Source organism: Dysidea avara, chromosome 4 (genome assembly GCF_963678975.1).
Source record: "Dysidea avara chromosome 4, odDysAvar1.4, whole genome shotgun sequence".
Lineage (NCBI taxonomy): Eukaryota > Metazoa > Porifera > Demospongiae > Dictyoceratida > Dysideidae > Dysidea > Dysidea avara.
Genome location: NC_089275.1, coordinates 47,441,106 through 47,454,342, shown reverse-complemented (window position 1 = coordinate 47,454,342; position 13,237 = coordinate 47,441,106). Strand labels below are relative to the sequence as shown.

Genomic DNA, 13,237 nt, shown 5'->3' with positions numbered 1-13,237 from the left:
TTTATTTATAGATACAATTACATTTGTTGAATTACTAAAATAATTTAGCATTTATTCTAATTAGTGCACATGTATTGCGACTCCGGTTAACATGCATCCGAATTGGTTACAAAGAAGATGTTGTGTTTTTATCACGGCGTTGTTTCTGGTGTTTCAAGCTTTCTACATAGTAGGAAGGCACTCTAGTGGTCCTGTAACAGCCGAAGCGGCAGCTATAACACCAGAGTCAGAATCAGCGCCGACTCGGATACAAATTGTTAAACAAGCCTTCGCGTTTTATAAGAAGAATCACTCAGTAGAATCGTTGGAAGAAGGTAGAGAGAATCTTTTGTCAAAACCGCAGGAGAGATCGAGTTCAAAGCAACTTATGGATTTTGTACAGTCTCAACTCGTCAAGCGAAGCCTTGAAGGTATTAAGGCACCCCCTACCCCAGTAATTCAAAAGGAGTCGTCATCAGAAGTGTACACGTTATTAATTACAATACCAAGTGCCCCAAAAAGGTTTGACAAAAGACACCTTATCAGAGAGACTTGGTTTAAAAAGTATCAGAACAGTTCTCTAGTGACGGTGAGGTTTGTGGTGGGTTTGCTGAACCTTAGTGATCAGGTAAAGAGTGACCTATTTGCTGAGCAAGAGAAATTTCATGATCTAGTACTGATAGAAGATCTGCTAGACTCGTACAAGAACCTAACTCGCAAGACACTGTACACGTTCATATGGGCGGCTTACAATGTCAATTTTCTCTACTTGTTCAAGTGTGATGATGACACTTATCCCCAACTGGAGAGAATGTTATTTGAGTTACATGGAAGAGAGTCCACTCACAGACTTTACTGGGGATTTTTCTTGCAGAATGCACCAGTCCGTCGGACAGGCAAATGGCGTGACAGAGAGTGGTCACTCGGTAAGCATTATGTCAAGTTTGCTATCGGCGGGGCATACATAATATCAAGCGACCTGATAGACCTTTTAGTTAACAATGCACTATATCTACAACTATTTACTAATGAGGATGTGGCTGTGGGACTGTGGCTAGCATCTTTTGATATTGAACGAAAACATGACCTAAGATTTTGCAGATTTTTCCATGCGCAAGAATGTACTAAGGACTCAGTGATGGCACTAGGAGTGTCAGATGATGATTTCCTGTATCTAAATATGGACAATTGAAACTGTTTAATCATTTCCATCTGTACTATATGTGTACTACAATTATGCAAGGGAAAGTACCGTTTTGTAAATTAAATTTACTTAGCGCATGTGGAATTAAAGTGTGGAATAATTAATTTTAATGGTGGATTGGCGAAATTCAGCGAGGAAAACTTGTCACGTAAGCGCTAAGTTAGTATGATGCACACACCACAGCAACACACAACTTGGTATCTTATGAAAGACGTGGTAACGCGAAATATACGACGCAAGAATCCAAATCAGGTCACATGGGAAGCCATTTAGCGTCTTACGACTGAGTCTTCACCATGAAAAGTATTTGCTAAATCCGTACCTGATCAAAATTTGAACGTCTTTAATCCCAGCTGTTGTGTTTCTAATGCTCAATGCTGGAGGATCGAGTCTAGTTTAATAACTAGATCACTGGGTCTGGGATCCATGCATGTCCATGGTCCTCACATCATACAGGAGTTGGGAAGGTAGCGAAATAATTGACGCCATGCTAATATAGTCAAGGTGATGTGAATGGAAACTTATGAAAAGAAAGCTTACCTTGAGATCAGGCAAAGTAGATTGGTAGTTTCTCATCAGCCACTTCCTCAATTTTGATGTGGACGAGTAGTCAATTTTTCTCATTATTAGAAAATCACAGCAACAATGGGCTTATCTGGGGTTATCAAAGGCCTTCTTAAAGCTTATACTTATACTTTACCACCTTTATGAAGCAGGAAGAAACGTTTTTCGTAGTGTCTAGTTTGTCTAAACATCGAAATGCTGACGCACATGATCAAATATAGCAGTAATGAATTTATAGGTAGCAGGGTGGAAGATGGTGTGGGTGGGTGTCTAACACTGATGTACAGCACTGAATGAATGTAGGGAATTACCAACCATATCACATAACTAGCACGATTAGCCTTTCAGTCACTAACTTTCCAAATAGTGTTGGCTACTCCAAATGAGACTGTAGTTTCTTGTCCTGATATTTTCGTCATACTTGGTGCGGCTGGGAGGCTTATCATCATTCATTATTAAAAGATGTACTATTATTAGACTATCTCAATCTCTCGAGGAGATTTCAACCGACTTCTTTGTTAGCTAACCATACATAGCAACAAGAGTCCATAATAATTATTATGGACTCTTGATAGCAATCATTCTTTTTGGGTTTTCATTGTGCTTTTTAGCAATGCAAAAAAGAAGGTTCTGTTTCTATATATCAGCACAGGAATTGGCTTTGGAAAAATAATGACATACCGATACAGGTGCTCAGACATAATGCTGGCGGAGGACAGGGAACTATGTGGCCCAAATAAAATCTCTCTCCCATTCACCGCCTGCATCTGGATACTGTCAGCTGTAACTATTTTCTTCCATGCACACAGTACAGGCTAAAAGTGTTTCTTGAAAGGCATGTCAGCTCACATACGTATCAATGTAGATGCTTCCTATTAACTCGGTACAAATGTTATTTTTGCAAATTAAAAAGAAGGTAAAGTTCCTAAGCATGCTTTTTGCAGCTTTTGTGGTTGTGCCAGGCATATATATAATGGCTTAAAAAGCTATCTAATAATGGAAATGGACCGACTGCCCACATGCAATTATGCCTGGGTGCAGGACAGATTTTTTTAATAGTGGCCTAAAGTAGCATGAGCATGTCTTCGCAGTGCTGACCTCAATTATAGTGGCAAATGTTAGATTCAAACTCCAAAATTAGGTTCAGTGTCAAGGAATTAGTAGTTCAGGTTTGATTCAATAATGTATAGATAATGCGTCTACTTATTATCCCAGAGGTGAGGATTTGAGACTACAAATTGTTGCATACTAACCAATATACTATATATGTAAACTTTGAGAAACTTTATAAATTGCGTTAAATCTTCAGATATTAGAGACGGTTTTGGTAGTTTGTTTCCTGTCGACTCAATGACCACTTGACATGATGTTTTATAGGAAAGTAGATAAGTAAGCTATAATACTAACCATATGAAGTTTTGGTGTGATTTGTTCTTGTTTTACAGCTTCAGCCTTCCCACAGAATACATTACAGTTTGGTCTAACACTGTGACATTTATTATCTTTGTTCAAAAAAATCAATGAGGTGATTATAAAAATCGATTGTGGCACTGCTCAAGCGTGGTTACTATTTATGATGTGGCTTTTAACCAAGTAAATATGTGTATGTATATAGACGAGACACTACTAGAAAACCATATAATTTATATGCCCAATACTCAACCCTTTTATAGATATGGGAGAGTATATATGCGTGTTAATGTGTGACTTACCTGGAATTCTCTATCTCTGGTGTTTGTCTTGTATACTTTGAGGATGACTTTAGGTGATCTGCATGTTGGTATAACATTCAAGAATGTAAAATCCACTCAAAAACAGCCAAGCTGTATAAAAAGAGTGTGGCTTTCAAAAGCCCTGGGTGAAAAAGTTGTGAAATCAAAGGTGGCAGCTATGAAATGGCCGCAATGATGTTAACGATAATAATCACATATCTATGTTGTATTCATTCATTGTATTATTTCAGGGAAGTTTCACAGAATGAGTCAGAACAGGATCACTCCACTCGACTCTCCTTTCATCATCAAGACAATAGACATGTGTACTGCTGGTGATCCAGCTCGCATCGTCCAATCAGGATACCCGGACGTTAAAGGAGCAACGATACTTGACAAGCTTCACTACGCTGAGAATCATCTTGATCACTTGAGGAAGCTTGTGATCCAGGAACCTCGTGGTCACCATGAGATGTATGGGATGGTACCTGTCAAGAGTGATCTTGATGAAGCTGACATGGCCGTGTTGTTTATAAACAGTGCAGGTAACTAGTATATAAACTTAAGGAGCACTTGTACAAAGTGGGATTTGTTATTTTGCTATTACAAGAAAAACAACAGATATATACCAATCTGTTTGTACAGTAATATCTATTCATCTGTAATTTCCTAAATTAAGACAGGAACTGGCTGCTACGGTTATAAGTTATATACAGTAGAGCCACTCTATGATGTTAACTTTGGACAAAGAATGTTTGGACTTTTTGCAGAAGTAAAATGATTTTCCTGTTTCAGTGTAAAATATATGAACGAAACTATGCATGGGGGGAGGGGGGGCTTTTCGTTTGAATTGTTATCTTTGTGAGCCCCTATTTGTGAATTTGGCTCTACTTGTATTACTACACTACTGTGTTGGCTTCTTCTGTGCGTCATCCTTCTTTCTCTCTTTTTTTTCCTTTTTTTTTGAAGGTGTCTTCATATGACCACCTTGGATCTGCCCCTGAATATTGTTCAATTGTTGGGGGGATGACTTTTGCTATGTCGTTTAACTTCAAACGTTGGAGAGTCAATTGTCTGAACTGAGAAGGGTATACAGCATGTAAAATCTATATGCTGAGTTTGTTCAATTACACATGTGTTCATTGTGTTGACAATTAAACAGCTATTGGCAACTAGATTAATTGGTGTTCAGGTTAGTTGATGACTTGATGTTTGGATAATTGACTCTCTACTGTGTACTAGGCAGGGGTCCGTGCTACATATACAGTGGAACTGCTTTATAACAATACTTTGGTATCATGGGGTGTAGCCCATCTTTGTCACAGTTCATTTTCCTCTTTCACAGGTAAAAATGTATGGGGTTAGGCTTGTTGGGACCAGTATCTTGTTAAGGAGGCTTTTTCCATTGTGTCGTTTGTTCAGAGAGTTTGCTGCTAGGTTTCACTGTGGTGTTGCATTATCATTTCAGGGTACACTCGCATGTGTAACCACTGTGCTATCGCACTGGGCAGATATGCTGTGGATCATGGTATAGTGAAGGGAGTATCACCAGAAACTATTGTAAAGATACAGTGTCCATGTGGTCTGGTTACTGCACATGTGGAGTATCAGGATGGGAAGGCTGGAGCTGTAAGGATAGACAGTGTGCCATGTTTTCTGTTTGCTGCTGATCTGACTGTTAATTTGGGTGAGTACGTATAGTGTACATGTGATATACATGTGATATACATGAGTATGTGATGTACTTTGATCCCTCTGTGATTGTGGATGGTCTCATGGTATTATGGATGATACCCCCTTTGCAATATGTGCTGCGCTGACACTCAAGCATGCACTTATTGTGTAGGCAGAGCATATACGATCAGCAAACAACAGATGGTGGCTGATAGATCCGTTTATTTCAACTATACCAGCAATCTCTACCTATCCACCAAGTGTTGTAGAGAGTTTTTACCTGATTTTCATTCAGACTGAAAGCACCCTCTGGTCTCCATGGCAACGGGTTATTGGGGGCAGTCAGAGAGATCATAGGGTGCCATATGTGGTAATTTGTGATGGGGGAGGATAGGACAACCCACGTGAATTGGCATTGGGTTTATGTAAGGTCCACCCGCTGAGCAAAAACGTATCAGCCATTTTCTCACATTCCTCGAATTCTACTTTGTTAGTAACAAAGGAGTAGACTATGGTAGGCCATTTGTTTCAAAATGATTATTTGATATGTTCAATGAATTATTTGGTATGTGCAATGAATTATTTGGTATGTTCAATGAATTATTTGATATATTCTATAAATCATTTGGTATTCAATGATTTTAGTGTTTTATTTTGTGGACTATATCTTTGCGAATTATATATTTTGCATTGGTAAATAATTTCTTAGGTATCGCTATCATAAGCGGGTTGTTGTTAGTATCGCTACAGAGCTTATCAGAGGGAGTGGTAATTATTCCTAAGTGCCTAGCCCTCACAAATTTAAGCCGACGTGTGTTAGGGCTGCTCCGCCATTTGCTGTAGGGGATGAAAGATGCCAAACTAGGCCAGATGGGAGTGTTGTGCTGTGAATTGTTCTGATCTATGTGTGAAAGGAAATGGATTGAGTTTTTATACTTTCCAAAAGATCCGGATTGAAGAAATAAATGGATTGCAGTGCTGCATGTCAACAGAAAGGATTGGTAGCTAGCTACTCAGTGAAGCATATGGTCATATGTAGCCGGTAAACATGCAGTCATTAATGGAGAAAAAGAGTAGCTAACAACCAGTTTTCATTGAACTACGTCCCTTCTATCTTCAAACGTGTTGACAGTCTGATGAGACAAAAATGGAAGCTCAGATTTTCAAAGAAGAATCAGAAAACGAAGGATACTGGAACATACCGAGAACTCTTGGATAACTGCATGAATAGCAAAAGGAAAAAGCAAAGGAGTGCAGAGTCTAACAGAAGGAGCAAGATAACTGGAAGAAGAAAGAACAGCCGGCAAAGATTAGAGGAAGAGATGTGAAGAAGATGAGAGGGAGAGATTACAACGAGCTGAAGAAATACTTAAATTAGACTATGATGAACTACACAAGAAATAATGAAGAACTACTCCAGAAGTATAAGGCTGTGGAAGAGCTTGAACTCCTGAGAACAAGAGAAGCCAAACTGAACATGAAGGTCAATTGGTTACAATCAGCCGACAGACAGAGTTTAGAAGACAACAATAAGCAGGTGAAGTTTTATACTGGGCTGCCGTCTTTTGCAGTTTTGCTAGCTATATACCTGAATGCCTATATACCTGAATGCCATTTTTTCTGGCTGTGCCATGTTTGATCAGCTCTTAATTACTTTGATGAAATTATGCTTAAATATTCCACATCAAGATTTGGCATGACAAGGGCTCAAACTTGGTTGAACTATAAAAGCATAACACATACAAACTTTTAATAAGCATCACTCAAAAGACTGGGGTGGAAGGGTATCCGATCTAAATTTGACTGAAAATTGTGCTCTGCTTTCAACACTGTTGCCTGGAGATGTCATCTTAGTGGATTGCAGCTTCACAATTGATCAGGTTGCGTAGTGCAGAAGTCAAGATACATTGGGGAAAAAACAGTTAAGTTAGAAATTGACACTGCTTACCAGCTGTCTCAAGTTAGGATACATGTTGAAAGAGTTATCGGGCTGGTGAGGCAAAAGTTTTCGATATTGCAATCAACTCTTTCTATTAATATGCTCAAAGGTGATGAAGGAGAGCATATCTCCTATTGATAAAATAGGTGCACTATGTGACTTGGTATAGTACCATTTTAACTATCTTTTTATATAACGTACACTGTTAATATTTAGTATGTGAAATAATGTGCATTGTTGATATTTATGTTATCGAAATGTACATGTAAAATAATTAGTGATCTTTTGTCTTCTTTGATTTCCTTGAGCTCCTTAGCTTGTGGCAGTCTGGACAATAATATTTTCCTTTTGGCCATCTTTTCCAGTTATTTGTAAGCGTGAAAATGAAACCATTTTATCATACAGTCCCTGCTATCACAGCAAATCATGACATCATAATCTTCCACTTTACCGCAATAGCAGTACCTTGCTGGTCATTAGAAGAACTTGAAGAAGCATAGACATCATTGTTCCTAAAGCTAGCAGTGGCATCCACCTCACCAACCTGAGAGTCGGTAGAATCTACTTCGCTTACATCAACAATTGAGCTTGTACCATCTGCATCACTAATAGCTGTACTGCCAGACGAATGTAGTGGCATTATTGGTTCCTTCTAAATCACTTTCCCACTAATTCAGGCAATATGGCTAATGTAATAAATGGCTCGACATCACGTATAGCAGAGTCAATAAAATCAGAATCCAGCTCTACTTTCTGGTAAAATTATTTCATCTTCCCTCCAAGCTACACAATTGCAGATGAACATGATCATGATCATTTGCAGTTGAACTTGATAATAGTACATGCATGTAATCTTCTTAAAGTGCTACTGTCGTGTTCTAAGGAAAAGGAGGGATTATAAAGAATGGCCTCAGAGAATGCCTTATTTTTGCAAGAGAAAGGACACTTGATTTCTAAAACATGACACAATAGACTAGACCATCTGGTGAGGCACATGAATGGAAATTCTGGATCTAAAATAAGGCCACATTGTATCACCATACATTTTTCATGACAAGCTTCTGTGTATGCTACCCTGGAAATATCTTCATGCTTACACTCATACTGGCATGCAGAGGATGTCAACTCAGGATAGCATATAACTTTGATCAGAGAAACAGATGGTTGCTGACTTGCTAGTGTGAAAGGCTTCATGCAACTTGGATACTGATATCCTGCCTGCACTTTTAGTCCAGTCATTTTAACAAAAACAGTTTCAACTGTTTCTGGTACAGAAAAATATGCTCTACACCATACCAAAAGTCTTGGTGAGTCTCATTGGGGGAAAGTGCTTTTCTGTGACCTTTTTTTGCCATTTTTAGCTTTAAAATGTGATTTTCAGTTCCATTTCATCTGTGCATTATCCAAACCACTCAAATTAGGTATTAAATGATTGTTCTTACCATAAGGAACAATGTGATACTTGTTTGGTGTCCATAGCTTAATCTGTTCAAAAGTTAATAACCATTTTACTTATCATTATTTAGTCCCGCCCACACATATAATTGGATTTTGTTTAAAGCAATTTCTTTCTGGGTTAATGACACTTTAGGAGACATGTTTTCACAACAGAAGGTCATGATGAAACCTTAGATGTATTTGATACCATGGAAACACATAGTACGTACTTCATACAATGATTGTAATAATTATTATATGTTATGAACTATATGTACTTCAGATGTACACAACTGAGTTAGTGCAAGTTTAAAGTAGAAATGAGTGTAATACAAATAGTTACTCATGTTGCATCTTCATCATTTTCAATTACTTCTGAATTAGTACATCCTGACCCTCTGCAGTTGCCATGAGCAACAGAACATTTCACATTGTGCTGCTTGCATGTGCACCTCATACTGCTACAGTCAGCCTGACAGTTACATCTGATTATGCAATCATGCCAGTCTGAGGTCTCATAATCTTTTTTTTTTCAAAACCAATGAAAAATGCAAAGAAGTTCAAAGAGTAAGGCTATCAAAGAGTAATTGGGCCCTGAAATATGCAGTAATATCGTTTTTCTGCATGTAGTCCTTGGCTGCGATACCACTTCACACCTGTTTGGTGTTGGAAAGGGCACATATCTACAAAGAAATTCTAGTAAACTGAACACTTTTGAGAACAAGCCAAACCTGTATTTGCTTAAGAGTCAGCTACCCTGAAGAAATTAAATTCCCTTTGCAGGAGAACAAGCATTAGTTACTTTGTACAATGGGATACCTGGTGAGTCACTGGACTCTCTGTGCCATAAACATTTCGACAAAAAAATTGTCACAAACACATCTTTTATCCATCTGCAAACCTTAAATAATTGCCACCTACTTCAGCTGCAAAATATTACAACCTTTAATTTTATTTTCAAATATTGGAGTGGAAAGGTAGTAGTGGTGAAATTAGCCCCCTATATAGAATGCATGGGGATGGAAGAAAAGTGATGAAACTGTGCATGGGTGGCGATTGTGTGTGTGTAGTGTGTGCATGGGTGTGTGTGTAGTGTGTTTGTGTGTGCGTGCGTATGTGTACATGTGAGTGTGTATAGTGTAGTGTGCTTATTGTGTTTCTGTATTTGCTCGTGCATGTGCTGTACATGTGGTTACATGGCTCTTTGTTTTTTCCCTACAGCAGGTTATGGGACTATACATTATGATATTGCCTACGGAGGCAGCTACTTCATTTACACTGACATAACACAATTTGGATTAGACATTCACTCATCTCCAGCTAGCCATATTGTATCAGAAGCATTAAAACTCAAAGCAGCTGTGGTAGCATCAGTCACTTTGACTCATCCAGTACAAGATGAACTAGCCTTTTTCTCAGCAGTGTATTTCTATTGTGGTTCTTTGGAGAGTTTATCTGACACCATCTCTGAACTGTGTATATATGATGATACGGTTAGTGTGTTTAAAGACTGCATACATTTATTATTTGGCAGTCTAATGTTAATATAGCAACATTCAGGGGTGGGCCAGTGAAATTTAAAGCACGCAACAGACATGGACTGGTGGAATTTTAGAGGCTCTAAGATTGTAGACTTTTTTTCACTGTGTAGAGTACCTCCTTTTTAGTAACTGTGGGGTGTGTGGAGAGTGTGTGTGTGTGTGTGTGTGTGTGTGTGTGTAGAAGGGGGGGGGGGGGGGGGGGGGGGGGTCAATACCAGCATTCCTTGGTCCTTGTTTCCACTTACTATTTACTATTATATGCAGTTTTGTAACATTAACAACAAACATTAAGCTCATGGACAGACTACATTTATGGTGTCCAATGTTTCAGCGGCAGAGCATACCTGGGTACTTGCCAGACTAATGGAAATATCAGTGTCATTGACAAAAACGGAGCAGTAGAGCACATTAAATCCCATATAAGGTAAAAAATAATATGCTGCTTCTTGCTGTATTGCAGAAATATTAAGTTGACTTAGGGATATGGTGAAAAGTTAGGATTATTTCAGTAATGGATGATAATCAGGAACATAGCTGTATGGTGACATTTGGATTCAAGAGAAAATTATGTTTTGGTTTTAATGGAACTGCCAATATTATTTCTATTAGAACAGTCATACAGTGATGGGTCGCCATAATGAAGTAGTCAGATATAGCTCAATGTAAACATCTGATGTAAAGGTTATATGAGCTGAAAACATTGCTATAAATGATGAAATTCAGCAACCAAATTACATTATTTCTAGCAAACAAAATCACTCAGTATTTGTGAGCGTAACAGCCTCATGTCTATGAAGAATAACTAAAGGATGGTCCATCCAATGCAGCTTTATTTCTTGGAACTTTGTATTGTCAGCTTCATGCCATACATGATAGCAAAGCGTTCATAATTCTATTATTTATCTCGGATGAGCTATTTTTCTATTCTACGTATAGGTATGTCGTAGTCCTTGTGGTTCTGGTTGTAGTGGCTTCCTAGCCCTACTCTACCACAGGAGACTAGTCAAGGAGGGAGAAGTGAAGAAATTTGTTAATAGCAAGACTCAGTCATCCTTCAATGGAAAGATAGTGAAACAAGTTAAAGTAAAGGATACTCCAGCAGTGATCGTGGAGATATCAGGGAAGGGTTACTATACTGGAGAGTGTACCTTCTACTGTGAACAAGATGACCCTCAACCTTCATTTCTTGTTAAATAGCAATATTTATAAATAGCTATATATATATATATATATAAATGATGTATTTTTATTATTTTTATTTATTTTGAGCCATGACTTTCATTGTGATGCAGAGTGTGTGCTAGAGGCAATAAGGGTCCCCAGAAATTTAAAAAAATGCTGAATTTGAGTCACTAAAATATATTTTGTTTCCAAAAATTTTGGACTTCTTTTATACTAAAATTGTGGACTTTTTCAAGGGGGAGATAAAGTTAATCACCATCATTCTAGAAGGTTTGTGAGGTTTTTGCAGCTGTTTCAAAGTCTGCAGTTATCAAAAATTGTTTGTGACTTCTCTGATAAGGTCAAGTTATTCTTTTCATAGATTGCTGGACATTAATGTGACCGAATTAGCGAAAAGGGGTCTTCCACACTATTGACTTGAACTTGGTCAGGAGTGAACACCAACATACGTAGCTCAATAGATGGTTAAATTTCAGGTTAATAGCTGTGTTACTTGAACACTAAGGTATGGTCTTCCAAGTTTATGGAATTGGATGTGTGTGAATGGAAGACCCTTTTGAATATGCAGTCACAATACACCTTTGAGTTTGTATGTGTTAGCTACCATTAAGGGATCAGATGGGTATGATTAATTAGTTACTGTAGGAGGACAGGAGGTATGTAGTTATGTTACATAAGACAACAACATAATTAATGTACTGTATGGGCCTAAATATTTTGAAAATTTCCAGGTTGAGCAAATGTAAAATAAAATTTTGTGAATTTACAAACAATCCCATGTCATATGTGACCCTATTTTAAAAAACCATACATTTTGGCACATTGGCTAATTTTATTTTTTATAGCTACAATGAAGCACTGAGTGGTTATCTACCCTGTGTGAAAATTTTGTGATGATACATTGAAGCATTCCAAAGATATGGCTATTTTACTGTCTAATACATAACAAACTAACTTTTCATTATCAGTTTATAGTACTGTATAGTGATCAGGTGTGACAAATTGATGACAAATCATTTGTTGACAAAGATCTCCATTCTTAATTTGAAATGATGAAAAGGGATCTTTGATATTTTAATCATGTGTTCTTTGTGCTTTTCCTCAATTAAATCATATGCATTATTGTCTATAGACAAGAAAATGTTTGGTTTTGGGAATGAACAAATCACCCAATTTGTGCTCTCCCACCCACTGTGAAACTACTACATGGTCTGATATAATTGAGTATAATTATCTCCTAGAATAAAGAAGCTATGAGTGTGAAATTTCACAGTAAGAAGGCTTAATAGCTAGTTGCTTTATCAGAAATCTTTTGATTATCTTGACCCTATCATGCTAACACAATTGTTCAGTACGTTAGTTCGACACATCTTAGAATATAACAATGTTATTTGGGGACCTCATTACACTCTTGATCAGAGAAAGATAGAGAATTAAGGTGCAACGAAGAGCTACCCGTCTTCTCCCACAACTACAGGATATATACTATTCTGAGAGGTTGACATTATTATCATTGCCATCACTCCAATACAGACGCCTGAGAGGTGACCTAATTATAATTTTCCTTTATAAAATTTTCTCAAATACTACCTGCACCAGTGGGCATCAGTTCAAGTTGTTTAAGGAACGGTCAAGATTGTTGTGTAGATCAAATTACTTTATTAATAGGATCACCAATGATTGGAATACGTAGCTTACCTACTCATGTGGTAAATAGTATAATTAATACTTTTAAATCATTGTTAGACAGTTAAGTTATTTACTAGATTCAAGATGTATTTTTGTATAATACTTTGCAATGATCGGGTATACAGGCTATGCCTTTACCTGTATTTAATCATCAGTAATCAAAAAAAAAAATCTTAAAAGTGCTGAAATTTTCAGTTGAGCATTCCCACAAATTTTGCATGTTCACAATTGTAATAAGATATATGAAGGTCTAAATATTTAGGCCATATACATTAGGAAGCTTAGTACTCGTGCTGACAGACGCGTAATTTCTAAG

At 37.5% G+C, this 13,237-nt stretch overlaps 2 protein-coding genes across 4 annotated transcripts; both read left to right on the top strand.

Moving 5' to 3' along the window:
* The first annotated feature begins 91 nt into the window (after positions 1-91).
* On the top strand, positions 92-1,247 carry LOC136252530 (beta-1,3-galactosyltransferase 6-like). The gene has a single exon (XM_066044989.1). The coding sequence runs from the start codon at positions 92-94 to the stop codon at positions 1,169-1,171; it is 1,080 nt and encodes a 359-aa protein (XP_065901061.1). The 3' UTR covers positions 1,172-1,247.
* Positions 1,248-1,267: 20 nt separating this feature from the next.
* Positions 1,268-12,350, top strand: LOC136252531 (trans-L-3-hydroxyproline dehydratase-like). Of its 3 annotated transcripts, none has more exons than XR_010699608.1 (6): positions 1,268-1,331; positions 3,711-4,004; positions 4,928-5,146; positions 9,734-10,002; positions 10,987-11,737; positions 12,078-12,350. XR_010699608.1 is itself a non-coding variant. In XM_066044990.1 (5 exons), exons 2-5 carry the CDS (start codon positions 3,725-3,727, stop codon positions 11,245-11,247), a joined length of 1,032 nt encoding a protein of 343 aa, XP_065901062.1. In that variant the 5' UTR covers positions 1,268-1,331; positions 3,711-3,724; the 3' UTR covers positions 11,248-12,050. The 3 variants fall into 3 exon arrangements, 1 of the variants encoding a protein (XP_065901062.1); XR_010699607.1 differs by having other exon boundaries at positions 9,731-10,002; positions 12,078-12,349; XM_066044990.1 differs by lacking the exon at positions 12,078-12,350 and having other exon boundaries at positions 9,731-10,002; positions 10,987-12,050.
* Positions 12,351-13,237: the final 887 nt, after the last annotated feature.